This window comes from Argiope bruennichi, chromosome 3 (assembly GCF_947563725.1).
Source record: "Argiope bruennichi chromosome 3, qqArgBrue1.1, whole genome shotgun sequence".
Taxonomy (NCBI): Eukaryota; Metazoa; Arthropoda; class Arachnida; order Araneae; family Araneidae; genus Argiope; species Argiope bruennichi.
The window spans coordinates 52,143,043-52,161,376 of record NC_079153.1 but is presented as its reverse complement, the minus strand read 5'-3'; the positions used below and the strand labels follow the sequence as shown (position 1 = coordinate 52,161,376).

The 18,334-nt window shown below is 30.5% G+C and overlaps 1 protein-coding gene across 3 annotated transcripts in view; it reads left to right on the top strand.

Annotated features, from left to right (window-relative positions):
- Positions 1 to 18,334, top strand: part of LOC129962638 (calpain-D-like) — a 50,502-nt gene that overhangs the window by 17,975 nt on the left and 14,193 nt on the right. Inside the window, exons 1-5 of one of the 3 annotated variants that reach the window (XM_056076501.1) lie at positions 6,146 to 6,286; positions 10,012 to 12,166; positions 13,154 to 13,340; positions 16,079 to 16,281; positions 16,922 to 17,066. In XM_056076501.1, coding sequence (XP_055932476.1) covers positions 10,130 to 12,166; positions 13,154 to 13,340; positions 16,079 to 16,281; positions 16,922 to 17,066 — 2,572 coding nt within the window. In that variant the 5' untranslated portion in view covers positions 6,146 to 6,286; positions 10,012 to 10,129. Of the gene's footprint in view, positions 1 to 6,145; positions 6,287 to 7,819; positions 7,931 to 10,011; positions 12,167 to 13,153; positions 13,341 to 16,078; positions 16,282 to 16,921; positions 17,067 to 18,334 lie in introns of those variants that run through there. The other 2 variants (XM_056076502.1, XM_056076500.1) reach the window with 2 other exon arrangements.

Sequence of the window (18,334 nt, the reverse complement as noted above, 5' to 3'; positions counted from 1 at the left end):
ATACCGTCTGCTGATATGCATGACCAAATCATTATATTTACTGAGTTCATCATAGTTGCCTGAATGCAGTCAGGATGTAGCTCTTCGCCTATTCTATGTCTTACCTATTTTCGCCATCGATACCAAATAACAATATCTTTGTTTCATCACTCCGTATTACTTCTAACCATTCATCATCTGGCCAATTAATGTGTTTTTTTGCCCACTATAATCTTTTTATATACTTCTGTAAATTTTTTCATTGAATTCTGTCGCTTAGTCTAACATCTAATTATCTTCTCCTGATTGTTCTTGAACTAACATAAATGCCAGCATCATTCACTTCACTTCTGGTGGTCGCTGATGAAATTTTTCTATCATGGAGACATAGTCTTTTTATTCTTCTGTCATGAACAGATGTGGTGTACCTTTATCAGCCATTTCCTGCTTTGTTTTTTATTGAATTTGTCTCCTGGTATCGTAAACAAAACTTTCGGACGCCATATCTAGTTACTGAACCACCCACCTATTTTGCATTGGAAAGACTACATTCATGTAACACAACAATCTTAATTCTCTTTCTAAGTGTCCAATCTATTCTTTTATTTGATGGCATTGCTTCAGGACTAAATATTAGAAATATTTGCAACAATTCCTACTAAATATTAAAAAGCTTAACAAAATTTCTTACTTGTGATTTGATTACATAGAAAGCATACCTCATTCTACAGAAAAAAGCACAATATTGAACTGTTCCAACTTTAAACACGATGGCATCTTCTTCTGGCAGTTATTAACATATTATTGTTTCCCAGAATAAGAACAGTGATTAGTCAGGTAAGTTAGAAATTGCAATCCACTTCATCACTGTGTTTGTTATTCAGATTAAAGTAAGAATAACTTTTTTTGCATTGAAAATATTTGAATTTTGCTTTTTGTATTGAAATCAGCATTAAATTCTCTTTCAAATCATATGTAAGAGTTTGCATTTTGTGAGATGTAACATTTTATATAAGAATACAAAGTTAGAAAACATAACAATTTTCAAAAGTGTCCACAATTTTGGCCGCCACTGTATATTGGCGAATAGAATAGTGAAAAAATTCAGTCTTGTGAACATTCTTAAGCAAAATTCGATATTAACATTTAGTTTTGGGATCACCTGCAAAATTTCATTCATCTAGTTTATTATATGTCTGAGCTCATATACACGTGCACAAGTAAATATTCTATTCATGGCTGGATCCAGTCTTGGTTAAGGTACAGATCTATAATTTTGATATGAAAGAGGATGTCTATAAGTTATAATGGAGAGCTTTGTCCAACAATTTAGCTTGTAGTGTTTTTGAGTTAAAAAATGCATATAAGCACAACAACTGGTCAACTTTTGGTTGGATAGGGCACAAAATTTGATATAAATTTACAACGAAATACCAAATTTCATCTACTTAGCTCTTTCCGTTGTTGAGTTATCACGCTCGCGTCATATGGGCGGAAAACGTCGTATTTTTAAAATTTTGAATGTGAGTATTTGATACAGGTTTTTTTTTTATAATTTAGGTATTAAAACCACATGCCATATTTTATTTGTTAGGCTGAATGTGTTCTTGAGTTATCGCGTTTACAAAAGATCATCATTCCACAAAAATCCCCCCCCCTTCCCCCGATCTAAAAATCTAAAATGTTAACATCTGAAAGTTATATTTTTTGAATATTATATATTTTTTTCTCCTTGAATACTTAGTATAAGGGAAAGTAAAAATAATAATTAAAGAAATTCATAAAAACCTTACTTTTTATACAGCGTATTCTTGATGGATATGAAGAGTTTTCTTTTTCTTTGTATTTTTTCGACTACCTTTTACCAAAAAACGCGACTAACTGTAAATTTCTTCTGTATTGATTTCTTTAGTTAAATCTTTTCTTAGTTTAGTTTCCTGCCCGCAATTTTAATGATTTGCCTGTCTTTGTAAAAAGTAGAAAACTTTAATATGGATTATTATTTTGCTGCTCTGAAGAAATGATTGTGTCTACTATGTTAGTTGTTAGAAACGGTGCAGGCAACGCTATTCTACGAAATATATTAAACTAAGCCGATTTATTTGTGAAATGGAATGATTAAGCTCATTTGCTGAAAGGCCGAGAAGGTCTTCTTACACATGCGTCAAAAAGACGAAGGTCGTAGAGTGTTTTTCGGAATTTCAATTATACTACATTCACAGCTGTTAGAAGAATTTCGGAATATCATTGCATGAAATAATATGATAATAAAATCGTTTGGCAAAAAAAAATGTGATGTATCATTTATTTACTTATCAAATTATTTCCTTAATCATTAAAAATAATGATTACAATTTTTTTACGGAATAAAAACAGTGAGAAAAAAAATAAAATAATGAGCTTCCTGTCCGCAGTTTTAATGATTTGCCCGTCTTTATTTTATTTTTAAAACTTGCTCTTAATCATATATGAAAGATAACTGCACATCAAAAAAAAATATATTTAATATTATTGTAATGCATGTAGTAACTAAAGCTGTGAAAAGTATTGTCATCAAGTATATTTAAAAATATTTTGAAAATTTATTAAAATGAAAGAAAAAATTGTATAGAAATAAAATTCATGTTTCTGAATAGTAATTTTATTATTATTAATTTGAAAGTGGTGTAAAAATAATTTTTGAACAATAATACGCAATAATATCCGGAATTACTAGAGTAAAAAAATTTGAAATTTATATGAATTTTTAATCAAAATTTTTAAAAGGCTTTTAATGAACATTTACTACCCTAGAAATAATTACGCGCCTATTTAGTAATTCTAGGTTGATCTTTTGAGATTTTCGAACCATTTTTTAATCATATATCAATCCATAGATAGCACATCAGCCAATAAACATTAGCATTTAAAAAAAATCTGTATATTTGAAAATCTGTTATTTTGAATCATATCTGTCCCAACGTTTTACTACTCTAAAATTCAAGATAGCGGGTTTCATCTGCTATATTTGTCTGTGTGATGTTGAATTAGGTTTGCAGTTTAACTTATTTTGGTAATCGAAAAAACTATTTTTATTATAATATAGAAATCCATAATTAATGCTTCTTCCAGGAAAGTTACTTTTGTTGCGTGCGAATAATTTCGAGAAACATATTCTTTATCACGAAAATGGTAATGTAGATTAAACCTGTCTTGCAATATCTCGATAGCTGTAGTCTCCATAATTTACTAGCATATTTTAACTAATAAAGTTTGCTGTTTTAGAAAAATATGAAGAGATACAAACTGAATTTGAAATGAAGCATATTATATGATATTTACAAAACATAAATGTTTGTAAATAAAAATAAAGAAAAAGAAAGAAAGAAAGAAGAGAAACAACTTTTTGTCATTTCGGCTTATACTTCTTTAATAGTTTATCGATAATTAACGAATAGTTAAAAGTTGAAAAAAAATTTTTCTGATCATCTGTCTCATGCATTTTTGCATTTTATTACATAAATATCGTATAAATATAAATGTGATAATAGTTTATAGGCTTTATAATACATGCTATTTGCGTTGATTAATATGTTGTATAATCATGTATAATATATTGTAATACATGTGTTATGTATAAGCATGTATAGTTCAAAAATCTTTCAAAATGCTCTACAGAACAGATTGTTATACCTGGAGTTGCCAAATTTGACACGGCGTTAATTCTTGGATAATAAGGGTCCACTAAAGCAGGGTTTTCAAAATTTATGAAGATTCTGTTTTTAGAAATTAACCGAAATGTTAATAATTTCTCTCAATAACTTCGAAGTCAACTATTTGTCCAAAACTACCCAAAATTCAAAAAATGAACCTTCAGTGATACAACTTTTATTTTTGTATTGTTCTTTTTCTATTTTAAATAACTAAACGCATTTGTTAGCACTTTTTTACAACAATACTGTGAAAGGATACTGCTTTTTTACACACGCACGCTGCGACATCAAAAACGTTGTATATGTGCACAATATTCTCTTTATGAAGAGTAAAATTTTTAAAATAATAAAATGATTGACGATTTAAGCTTAAAACATTGTTATTGATGGATGTTTTCCTTTTTGATATGCGAAGTTGCAATGAGAAAGTATTTTAATCGTGAAAAAGTTCAAACGTAACGTTTGGAAAAATCTCCCTGAATCAGAAAAAAAAAAAGCGTTCTTGGAATTTATCTATTTGTCTGTGAACACGATAACACAAAGCCGTTTTGAGGTAGATTCGTGACAAATTTTGAATGAAATCCATTCAGAGGAAGACTGTCTGTCCGACTATCTGAATATGAATTAACACTATGATTACAAAGTCGTTAGATGGTTAAAATTTGGCGCTCAGATTTGACATCTAAAATGTAAATATGTTTTCGAATTTGGAACCAAATCCATCAAGGGAATTGAAGGTCTGTCGGTCTGTACTTTCATAAACAAGTTAAACGCCATAATTCAAAAACAAAATTATTTAAATACATGAAATTTGGTGTGTGATTTTGTGACGACATCTACAATAGCTTCTAGAATGTCCCGTTGGTACACTTTTTGATTTATTTTAACAGCCACATCCACAAAAACCAAAGGTATTTTGCCACTTGCACAAATTCCACTTCAGGATATAACCAACTTTGGATGTTGGCGATGTTCAACAGTTGCCGAGGTCCTGGAACATCTACAGACCAGATCCAATCGTTTTGGGAGTTATGATTTTGCTGGACGGTACAGAGCTTCTCATCAGTAAAAAGGAATCTCCCAGCTCTGACGTGCGGCTCGTCTCAAACGTTTTCGCATCTTTGTAGCCGCACGAGTTTATTTTCTTCAGTCAGAAGCTGAACTTTTTGGAATTTGTAAGGCTTCAGTCTACTCTCTATTTTTTCCATTCGCTGCATTGATCGATCACTTATTCCCATGTCAGAAGCGACCTTTCCCATGGAAACCTTTGGATTTCGTTGAACTGGCGTTTTGATGGCCTTACGATTATTGGAAGTGTTCACCTTACGTTTTCGTCCATTTCTTGGACGTAGGCCATCGTTATCAAGCTATTTGAAACGGTGGATTGTATTACAACGACTTCATACTGCTTAACAATTAAAAATAGCAGATTCTTGTTGTTCCCTTGCTTTAACAACTCTAAAATAGCAGATCTCTTGTTTGACGTAGAAAAGCCAAAAAAAAACAATGCTTAAACTAAGAGATATATTATAAAATATTTTATAATTGAACTGGTAGAACAAAAGGATTGAACGCACAAATTAAAAAGAAATTAGTTAACTTCTATTCTATGATGCAATAACTTTGTCCGATTTTTTTTCCTCATCCTGTATTTATATATTTATAAAAATTTTTTAACGAAAAGTAGGTTTGGGTTCTAGGGACCGTGATACCATAATTGTTGAATATCTGCAGAAATTTTCCCGAAGTCTTGTCACGCGAAACATTGCAATATGTAGTCTTCCTATAAGGAATCTACCTAAAATCTGTCCGTGTTTGCTTTAATGTATTGAATTTATCAATTTGTATATGAATCATATCAAATGTTAAATTATAATTTAAGTTCTTTTAGGCCTAAAACCTGCCACTTTTCTCCAAACTGTAAATTATTACTTAAACGTATAAATTCGTTCTGTCTTACTGCAAATTAGTTTTCAATATACATAGTAATATTCTACTGTCACTTGTTCAGAAGATTTGAAATATATAAAGCTAAGAATAAATCTAGTGGAGTGTGAATAATCCAGATTAATTGATGCTTGAGCGTCACATTTTCATATACATAACAAATCTAATATGTGCAGTTTGAAGAATGTATTGTGGAAACGCCGTGGCAATCAAAAAATGCTTATTGTTTTCGAATTTCGGTCCTTTTTCTATCTAAAACGAAAGAAAATTAATATTTACAAACGTGTGTGCTTCTCTGTGATATTTCAAATCTCTCTGAACATTCGAATGTTTCATTCCCACTTTAAAAAATTTATTGACTCTTTGTGTAAAAAACAAACAAACAACCGCCAAACGAATAATGACATTCAACATAGTCGATGTTTCAGGGCCAGAACAATTGCCAGTAGAACCGAATGACGTCTTTCCTTTCGGCGAATATCACTGTTCCAGTGACTAAGCACTTCTTCACAGATAGCGGTGGAAGTATGAGTTAATCAGATAGATGACTCTCCTATATGCATTTTGAGATGAAGAATTTTCGTTTTCTAAGATTGGTGGTTTAGTATCACCTTGGGATTGAACAGTTTTTCAATTTAGAAAAATTCCGGAATTTTTCCTTTACTGGAGTAAGTAGATGCTAGGACAAGCGTTTGATTTATTATTATTTTTTGTAATTTTCTCAATATGTACGAATTCGTACTTTTTATTTCAAATTACTGAACTCTAGTGGAACATATCCCGAATACTAAATATAGTGTTTCCATACTTATATTTTTTGTCATTCAACTAATGAAAAGGTTAAAAAATAATAGCACGCTAAGAGGAACCTGCTGAACGGGTATCTCTGGCGGTGGAAGGATGCATTCCGTAATTAGGTTCAATTTGTTATGCATGGAATTGCTATTCCTTCATCGAAGCTGACATTTGAGTTAAAATCGTATGTCTTAGCGGAAGGATGATTACATTGTTACGGAATTCAAATTTCAGTTGACTAAATCCCCTCCTCTCTACTTTGTTTTGTACATTGTATAGAAATTTAACTGTAAAAAATATAGTACTAAACAATAGAAATTCGCCGTATATTAACTAAGGAGTGCGATTAAATTAACATATTTGGGAATTTATCGCATTTAAAAAAGTGTTGTTTGGCGATTGTATTATATTTTTTAATTTAACCATCAAAAATTAGTTAGTTAGTAATTAGGCAATTAAAATTACTAAATATGATAAAAATTTTAAGTTTATTTTGTCAAGATATTTTCATTAAAAGTAAATGATTTCAAGTTATTTCATCATTTTTTTGTTTGAACTTATTCTTAACTTTCAATCATTTTTAATATTATATAAAAAGTTTTTTTTCCCCTTTTCACTATATGACAAAGTTGAATGTTCGAATTAGCTTAGGTGAGAGGTTTTTCTTCTCTACTATTGTATACAATATGAATTTTTCTTGTGTAAAAATTTCAAAACAACTTAATAAAAATAACACATTCCTATGTTTCAGTCAACTTTCAAATCTTACAACTTCATTTGTTTTACAAGCTTACTTTTTATCTTCTGAAAACGTAAAAATAGTTAGATCATAAAAAGTTCTATTTCTTCTAGTTTATATTTATGACAATGATAGTATATGCATTACAAGAGTTAACTTACCGTATTGCTGTAAAAGAACTATTATTTTTCTGGTCACAAACTTTGTTTATTTTTGAAGAAAAAACGTCTTCGTATACATTGATGTCAAGAATTCTTTGATATATATCGCTAACTCGATTTCCTTGACCCATTTATTGTTTTCCTGCTATTCTTTGCTCTAAGCATGAACTCTTGACTACTAAAAACATCATTTACTGCTGTTAAGAGTTTTATTAATATGAAGCAGGAAATTAACTTCAGTTTTCTCTGGGACTAAAGAAGCGAAAGAAGCCTTTACAGAGCAGTCTCGCTGCTTCGTCATCTCCTAAGTTACTTTGTTTAAAAAATTTCCGTCCATCCAGTTACGAGCTGGAAATTGCATTGTATTGCAGTTTTAACCCTTTTTTCTTAATCTTGTGTAAAAACACGGAAGCTTTTGAATCATTTGCCTTGAACTTGAGGCTACCTTGTTTCAGGTCAATAATTTTGATATTGACTGGTTACCATAGTCACATGACGTATTTTCTACCAACTGTGTCGCCGTCAAAATTGCTCCCTTTAGTCGCGTGTGATTTAATGCGGAACCTGTGTATCATGTTTGGCACGTCTGTTCTGTGTGTACCTTTGGATTCATGAAGGTAATTTTTTTGTACTTTTATTTCTGGAGACCCTAATCGCTGAAGGTTTATTACGTTTATCGTAAGTGATAGCCATTCAGTATTTTCTGAGTCTTGTTTTAATTTTTATATGCCTTTTAACGCTGTGTTTAGTTTTCAGAATTTTCCTATTGATATTTTGGAATTCTTATTAGATAAAATGATCCGAGTATAATAAATAATCAATTTCTGTTTGCATAATGTTTTGAATTTCAGTTTTCAAGGAATTTAGTTTTCGATAATTTTTTCAATATTTTAAATTATCTATTTTTTGTGCTTCTGAGAAGCTTAAATATTTTCCTAGAAATGCGTAAACGAAATTTTTATTCATTATATACGTAACTAAATTCTTACGCAATCAAAGCGATTTTATAATTTAAAAAATATTTCTTTTTAAAAAATGGCAACGGTAATTATTTATCTTGTGCACAATGCGAAAATAGCTAGCTTTTGCTTTGTTTTTGTTTAACATAATAAGAAAGCAAATGTGATTTATTTTTATTATTTTTTAAAAATAAACACCATAAAAAATTGCTGACAGATAGTTAAAGTGGTGATTGGATCTTATAATATTCATGATGGAAATCTGGTTTGTGAAAAGAATTTATGTATTCCATTGGCTTTGATTAGGTTTCCTTAATTGTGCTATTGGGATGCATTAAATTGTTTTTAGTTGCGATCTTTATTTATTATTAATGGGTCTAACTGAAAATGCTGTAGTTTTATTATTCAGCCTTCAGTAAAATATTTTACAGTCCTTTTTCATTATTAACAAAATTTTGTTACACGCAGCATTTGTCATTTTTTTTTTTTTTTTTATATTCCGCTATTAAATCCTTTGCATACAATAACGTATCTAACTCATGCATTGAATTATATTATTTTTAATGTTTAAATCTATACTTGAAGCAAAGTAATAATTAATTTAAAAAGGGGGAAAAATGTCTTGGTCTCTCAAGTCAAGAATTCTTATACGGATTGAAATAACAATAAGTACCCTCCCCCCCCCTCCCAATCATCGAACAAGGAGTTGATTTGACGGGGTATACTGTCACAAACCCATTTTCGATTATGCAGCGCTAAGCCTAAAGTGTATGCAAACATAGGATTTACAAAAAATACATGATCGTATTTTAAAAGATTAATGAAAAGTCCTGTTTTATATTACAAATAGACAATTGGTTAATTCGCTTAGAAAAACCACTGTGAAATAAAAAAAAATAAATAAAATAAAAACAATATTCAGATAAGGTAGAAAAGACCAATCATTTTTAAAAAGGTAAAAAGATTAGAGTTTGTGAGGGATTTTAAAAATAATGCGTGAAGAATAAAACTATTGGATGATCTGAGAATTAAAATGTGGGTGTTGTGTTAGAATGTGTGCCTAACTAGGGGAGTTTAAATAAATTCTTTAGTCCGCGGATTAACTATGAAATTTAAACTGTTGAGTTATTATTAATGTTTTGCCCCTTTTTTCATAAGCTTTTAACTTTTTTTTTTTTTTTTTGCATCTTCTACGTCCCGCAAGTTTAAAAATTTATTTGCATACATTAGTTGTTTTGGAAACTTTTATTCAGATTTCTAAAATATCAGATGAATATCATTTTAAGACGATATTCATGTGTTAGTTTATAGAAGTCTGGAATATTTCTTCTCAAAATAATGTTTTCATAAATGTTTCTTTGTTCCAGTTGATACAATTCTATGAAATTGGTTATAAAATAGATTGCTTGATTTAATAAATCTGAAAACTTTTTAAATAAAAAAAAAAAATCTGAAGAAAAAAGGTCGATTAAAAATTATAATTATTCATTTATGCTATAAAAAACGAACAAGGAAACAAAGAATAATTAAATTATAGTTTAAATGCATTCATTTACTTTTTATCTAGTTTAATCATGTGGTTCCTACTGTTTTTTTGAAAATGGCATACATATGATTTTTTTTAGTTTCTTAAATCTGATCGAGATGTAATGTATATAACAGTTTGTTGAAAATATCTGTGTATTATTGTATTGAATTGTATTATAATTAATGAAAACTGTTTACTTCTTCTTTTTTAGATTCTCACCAAAAGCAAAACTTAGAGTTAAAAAAGACAAGTTAAAGAAGGCGGTATCAACTACAAACGAAAGTCATAATGGAATCCCAGTTAAAAACCGGAGTGTTAGCTGGCATGGCATGCCACTACTTGATATCAATCAAGCATCAGGACTAGCACTATCTCAATTATTTGTTAATCTTGCAGATTCTATCAAAGAAGAAGGTGGCAGTGATCTCAAATTATCTGCTACCGACGAAAGGAAAAAAGATAAAGTAAATTTTTTAGAAAAAACATTTGTCAAGTGTATAAGGAAAAAGACGCCGAAATGGAAATGCTCTCAGTGCTATTTTCTCAATTTGGAAACCTGTTCCGAATGTGTTATATGTGCTTCTCGGAAGGGAGAGATTTCCGACTCTAGCAGCAGTGCAGATTACGATCTGCCATCCACTCCCACTCTTGATTCAGGTGTAGATACACCGTCTAGTCACAATGCATCTGCTCAAAACACCGATTATGTTTTCCGTTGGTTCTGTCATCACTGTCACAATTACAATCCTTCCATTACTGAAAGCTGCATACTTTGCAATTGCAAGAGACGTCGCAATGATCTCAAAAGTAAACCATTTGAAGATCTGAGACATTTTGGAGCTTATGGAATCTCACCCCAGAAAGCATTATCTAAATTAAACCAATTACAAAACGCTTTTCTAAGAAATGACGTAAATGACCCATTTGCAGCCAGCCAGTTCATATCACCGAGACATCTGCCAAAACTCGATAGTAAATGGACTTGCGAAAATTGTCAATTTCTAAACATCTCATCCACTAATCAGTGTATTATATGCGAGACGGCTAAACATAGTAATGCTACTTACGTTTGTTCAAATGAGTTAACAGATTTTCTCAATTCTCAGTCTGTACCCGCTAAAAGAACGGAACTGTCACATAATCGTTCACCCAAGAGGCAGCGGTCGGCTCAAAAAAGAAATAGAGCAAAACTTAGTCGTCATAATTCTGATGGCACCTCTTCTTCACCTCGGGAACAAACAGAAAATAAAGATAATCCTGCTGTAAATGGTGCACATTCGGCCGATGATGTTATGCTTGTTGACCCCGAAGCAGAGAATGAAGTTCCATGGGCTTGTAAACGATGCACATATGAAAACTCGGGTAGTTTAAATCGATGCGAAATTTGTGAAACACCTAGGAAGCCAAATATTCCAACAACTTTACCCCGTAATGCTTTTAGCTTAGGTTACCTTTCAGAGTTGAAAAACTCTCTAAATAGTTCAGTGGACAACCAAAGTAGAAGCCCCCCTCTTTCTAGAAGAAGCAAGTCCTTTTCAGAGGTTCCCAACAGTGCACCTTGCAAACCTATACCCATAAAGAAAGAACCACTAATGAATGGGCACAACGCTGATTTGTCTTCTCCCAAAACGGATGTTTTATGTGGTGATGATTTAACCAGAATGTCTTCATCGGAAGAAACCTGGGTGTGCAATGCATGCTCTTTTACGTTCAATCCTGGTTGGGCCACAACATGCCAAAGCTGTAACACTGCTTCTGGAGCTGCTGTCAACTCAAACAGAAATGTTGACAGCAACGGTGAAGTCTATTCTCGCAGCAGTTCTGCAGAATCTGGTCGTCATTTGAGTCAACTGTTGGGCGTTCCAGTTGTGGATCAATGGACGTGTGTAAAGTGTACTCTGATCAACTCATCTAATGAGAGATTCTGTTGTGCTTGCGGTGGTTCTAAATTGAATAGCACAAGTAACAAACAGTTTAAAACTCTTAAACCAAACGAAAGTTGGATATGTTCTGTTTGTACTCTTCGAAATCATCATTCACTCACTGAATGCAGGGTTTGCAGTACATCAAGGTACGAATCAGATAATTCTAATAATCACCAGATAGCAAATAGAACGCTTAGGCATCGATCAAGTAATCAGTGTGATAGTTGGGAGTGTTCGTCTTGCACTTTCATTAATGCTTCTGATAAAGTAATGTGCGAAATGTGTCAGACATCTCGAAGCATAATATCTTTAAGACCTGACTCTGCAAGACCAAATTCTGCTTCTTGTCATGGTGAGAGTGAGCTTACAGAAGAGTTAAGAAATATTGAAGAAAACTTTGCCAGATTGCAGTGGCATGAAATTATTACTTTTTGTAAACAAGTAAGTCGTTTTTAAATTCATTCTTTCGATGCTTTTATGATTAATTTTATTATCCTATTGCTATATAATAGAAATATAGTGTTAAAAATTGATTTCTATACATAAAGTATTTCCGAAAAGTTTCAGTAGCAGCTATGATTCGAAATTTTAAGTGGCTGATATCAATTTATCTCTTCATTGTACATATGTTTCCAAAAGTCAGAGGAGTAAAAATTGAGCAGCTCATCTAATCAATGAGTTGGGGAACTTCGCATTGTTCTTGCCACATCTCTTTACACCTGAAGCCTTAAATAAGATGCTCCCCAATTCATCGATTGAACAGAATAGCTCTTTGGCCTTCTTCTAGTGAAATGTTAAAAACCTTGTACACAGTGAAGAAATGATTGAACTAGTTACTTAAAACATTGAATCACTTCATTGAACATTTAAACTTAACTCTGGAGATGAACGACTTAATGTAGGTAAAAGGGCTAACGTCTAGATGTCCGTCTATAGTTTGCATATATAATGTGTGCATATCGCTGTTAAAAATTCTAAATATTGAATGTATTTCTCAATTAGGTACTAAATTCGATAGTTTTCAGTTATATCAATGATATCGAAGAGTACAGAAATGACTATAAAATTTCGTAATAGTCTTAATATTTAGCATAAACTTTATACACATATGCGTTTGTTATTTTATATAAAACGATTTTATAATTACGATACTTTTTTTATGACACTACTTTTTAGCTTCATATTATTTATTAATAATTATAATTATCTGAAATTTTTATTAGTGTTTAGGATTACTACTTTTATTTATCAAAAATTATCCAGTTTTAAAATTCTGTCCTATTTCAATCGCAAATGCTACATAAAAAATGTATAATTTTTTCTAATATTAATTATTTGGTAACATTAATCGAAAGAGATTAAATGTTTATTTTAAATAATCGTTTGATTGTTATTTTTTCTTCAATCATATTTATTTTTCTGTTTCAGAATAATGAACTATTTATTGATGACTCTTTCCCTCCCCTGCCAAAATCTTTGTATTATAATCCTGATGAACCTCGTGATGAATCAGTTGACCAATGGTTGAGGCCAAATGAAATAACTTGTGATCCTTATGAAGAACAAATAAAATGGGCTGTCTTTCGAACTCCAATGCCTTCTGATATTTCACAAGGTAGGAATCGATGACTTCTGTAACAAATTAATAATTTTGATGAATAAAATATTTTAATGACTTGTGTGTTGTCTTATCAAAGTAATTTTATATTATAAAGTTTGTGTCTGAAAATTAAATGCATTTCATTATGAGAATGGATTTTTTTTTTGTTGAAATTTTAAAAGAGAAATTCATTTGATTTATTGAAATTTCAGGTAGGGAAAGTGCTTATTTGGACAAAACAACTTTTCCTATTTATACAAAATCTCTAGTATCAGAATTACGAAAATTTTACTGTATTATTGTTGAATATCTAATACTTTGTTATTTATTTTAAAATCTCATAATCCTTAACTAACATCGGTTCAAAATTTAAAATGTAAATCAAAAATATATTCAGTGGTTTTTAGTTTCATTCAATAATTATTTGCTTTGCCCATTATAAAAGGCCAAAAATAGGTAGAATTTCATTTGAAACAAGATAATTATGGGAGAGGGGATATGTTGCTATACCGCTGTAGGTTGAGAGGACTGCTGAATTTCAATTGTCGCCTAAATTAAGATTTTATATAAGTTCAATCGTTTTAAATATTTGGATCATAAAATATGGAACTCGTGTTACAACGATGTGATTTTTGGAATTCTTTTGTAGAAACAACGTTACTTGCTTGCAATCAGCGAAAGAGTTTTTTTCCTTCTGATGCTTATTAAATACATTAACAAAAATTTGATCATTCTCTCTTTAAGTAAGTAGTAAAATGTTATTAAATCCTGAGTAAGGAAATTTATTTGACTAGAATTTATTATAATTTTGATTCTAATTTAAAAATAATTTTTTCCTTCTGAAATTGTTCAGATTATACTATAAACTGTTGCTTGAATTGCCAAATCAAAGGGATTTTATTTTATATAATTCCTTTAGTTCAAGATAGAAAGTAGTAAGAATAACTATTGTCCTCTTAAATTTGGAATTAGAATAAGCCAGAGCAAACACACGCAATAAATGTACATTAAAGATTTAATATTGATATCAAATATTGGTTAAAAAAGAACAAAGTTTTGTATCATATTTGTGGAAATAAAGGGAAAAAAAGAAATAGTGCATAAAATATGTTTGATTTAATTGCTTTAAGAAATTGGTGGCCCAAATTGGGAAATCTGTTTCTTTAATCGGGTCGATAAGTTTTAATAACTTTTTTAAAAGTTTTTGTATTTGTTCAAGGGGCTAATTTTTTCAAAGATGAATAAATTACAAAAATATATTATTGCAAAACAATTTTGCTATTAAAATTATTTATTTGCCATTTACGCATTAAAAAAATGTCAAGACAATTCAAATGCGGCAACCTTTCCCTACTTCTGAAATGACGCGATTGATGAGACCAACGAAAAAGTCGGGATGTGATTTTGCATATAAATACATAGGCATTTTAAACCTCTAGTTTTTCATTTTTTTTTAATCATCTAATTACATGACACTTTCCAATTCGGGAAGGGTCTGTCTTACTAATTCAATTTTTAAAAAGTCTAGAAAATAGTTGAGGAGCTTGTGGAGTAGGCGCAATTATTTTGTCGAATTACAGCATCTTAGAACGATATATTGTAAGTTTGAAAAGTAATTATTCGATGCCTATATGACATGAACACGACGGTTAAGGGTTTAATTAATTGAAGGCATAGACAGGGGAACAAATGTTGGAAAGAAGCGTGCAATAAAAAATATAATGTTGAAATATATCGATATAAAATAGTGCATATTATGTGTTTAAAAAGCGGAAACAACAGCAATTTTGTTATTAGATTATCTCCTTAATTTATAATCCTTTCTCATGTAAGCCAGAGAACTTTCACAATGCAATTATTTACTTTTTTGGATCTTTATCTGCAATTTCGACTTTTATAATCGTTATTTGCTAACGAGTTTGTCTAAACTCCTCGGATGTCATCTCCTTGCTATGAATTGAATAGTCAATTAAAATCTTTACTAATTACTTTGCTCTCTAAATTCTTCTATTTCATGACTACTTTCATCAGCTGTTTTAAAAATACTGGATAATTTTTTTTTTTATTTCTCTAAATTTTGCATTTGTATTATATTTTAAAATGAGAAATTCGGGAAAATAAGAAACGCTATTTTAAATTTTGAGTAGCGTAAGTCCGGATATTGCATTATTTAAGACCTAATATGTGTATTTTTGTTATTTCAAGCTTTAATAGCTTTTTTTTTAAAAAATGTTCTGATTATATTATTTTATATATTTTCATTTTGTCTGGAAGATTTATTATTGAAAATCAACATAAAACATGTAAAGCTCGTTATATAGCAAAGTTTGGATGGCCTTTTCATTCATAAATTTATTTGGAAAAAAAAAAAGCTTTTGAATTCGCATTTTTTTTTCAAGTAAAAATGTAATGGTGATCTCCTAGTGCTTTCAAAAAAATCTTATTAAGTAGTTATGTTTTTGTGAAGTTTATATTTCATAAATGAACTGGATGTATAGTGATTGAAGAACTTAATACTAATTGTACATTTATGCTGTTCATTACTTTGCATTCTCTTTGCATATAATATTGAAGAACTGATTTTTTATTAATAGCTCAATATTTTTTAATGTGCTTTTGAATAATTTTAAATATTCAAGAATAATTTGTTAATATAACTAGTAATTATTTCTATCTGTATGATTTCTATGTCAGCAAACCAATTAATATATATTTTGAAATTGATGTACTGAATGTTAAAATGCTTACTTTAGGTATTCTTGGAAATTGTTGGCTGTTAAGTGCATTAGCTGTGTTAGCAGAGAAACCAGAATTAGTAGAACAGGTGATGGTTACTAGAACTATATGCCCACAAGGAGCATACCAAGTGCGTTTATGTAAAGATGGTTGTTGGACTACTGTTTTAGTAGATGACCTTTTGCCTTGTAATTCACGTGGTAAACTGCTATATTCTAAGGTAATTTTTTTAAATAATGATTTATGTTTATCATTCTGTTTTCACAATTATATTTTTTGGAAGGTTGCCTTAGATAAATTTTTTTTTTTTTTTTAGAATTGTCTGTTTTTGACTTTATTGATGCTGCCATAACCACGAGTTACTGCTGGTGTAATTTTGAAAGCAAACTACTTTTCATTTTGAGAACCTTTATACTATATATCTGGCATGTTTAGCCATCATGGCTCTTGTAACAGTTGACACCAGTCACCAACCAAATTGTTGTATATTTCACATAATCATCATTGTAACATTGTTTTGTTGCCAAGCATGCGTGCTCTGCACATCTTGCTATTTAGTCAGCACTCCAGATCATTGACAAAATTGTAAAACTGGAAGAAAAAAAGGGGGAAAAAAACGTAATACATAAAATTTATTCTAAATATATATAGAATTACAGATAGAATATATAGAATTTATTTTATAGAATATATATAAAATTTATTTTTATATAGAATTTATTTTTATATTTATAATTGTGGTATATAAAAACACTTTTCATCCCTTTTTTTTAATTCGGATAAATTCTAATGGTATTAACTTAATATTTTATTGATTTTCTTTATTTTATTTATGTCAGTATCTTTCATTTTTTTTTCAGGCCAAAAGGAAACAATTATGGGTGCCTTTAATTGAAAAAGCTGTTGCTAAACTTCATGGCTGCTATGAAGCTCTTGTATCTGGTCGTGCTATTGAAGGATTGTCTACTTTAACTGGTGCTCCGTGTGAAAGTATACCTTTGCAACGTAAGATTAAATTCTATTCTTAAGAATAAATACAATTACTTTTCTTGTAAAGATCTGCTCATTATGGAAACCATTTTTGTAAAAATCTATATGCTCCAAGATCAAACTGTTACACAGCACATAAGGTGTACCTTGTTTTTCATATGAATTTCGAGAGATTCTGTCCCCTCCTCTAGTAGTCCTTATTAACTAGAATTATCTGTGTGGCTTTTGTGATGAAAGCTTAGAAGTCAGATAACAGCTACGAGATATGAGTATTACTTTTGTCTTGTGGTCTTGTTACTCAGCTGCAAACCACAAGGTCCCAGGTTCGATCCTCGCTCATAACAATCCGTTACATTGGTGACCTCAGACGATGAACCTTCAACCTTCGTACAGCTGTTGTGGCGCCATCTACCCACAGCAACCCAAAGTCGTCAGACTCGCTTGATGCAGCAATACAAAGTTGGCAGACTGACTTGGCACAGCAGCATCAGCAACCACTCATCCAAACACGCTCGCCATAATGCTTGGTGCTTCTTAAATATTCAAATGGGTACAGGGGCATTAGACTCAACAGCTAAATATATCACCAATCAGCAGCCATGTCGTTTGTCTCACCTCCAATTTGCTGGTGGGAGAGTACTGTGGTGAAATCTTATAAGCCAGATAGATAACAGCTACGAGACATGAGTATTACTTTTGTCTTCTGGTCTTGTTACTCAGCTGCGAACCACAAAGTCCCAGGTTCTATCCTCGCTCTTAACAATCTGCTACGCTTTTATAGCTATTTTTGTTAACTTTTTTATTTGAATTTTATTAGACGGGATTAATAAAATAGAGTAAGAATAAGAATAAAATAGAGTGAGAATAAAATAGTTAATAAAGTAGCAAGTATTAGAATATGGAATATCAGACTGATTTCATATCTTAATTATTCTGGTTTGAATCCCTTCTTATTTTTTCTCATACAAATGTGAATGTACTTCATATTTGAAAAGTACAATGATTCTTGATCAAGCAAATGCCTCTTAAAGTGATTCTAGAAATGATAGTAGGAGCAAAAGAGTGTCATTTGAAAAGTGCCATTTCTATTGAAGTTGGCTAGAAGAATTAATGAGTTCTGATACCAAATAAAATAAATGTCATGTTTCTATAGTGTACCTGGATTCAACAATACTTGCTTCTGATTGTAAGTTTGTGTGCATTATTGCAACTTTAGAAAATTGTTTTATAATTCAAATAATTTATATTTTTATATTAGGATGTAAAAATCTTCATAAAATATA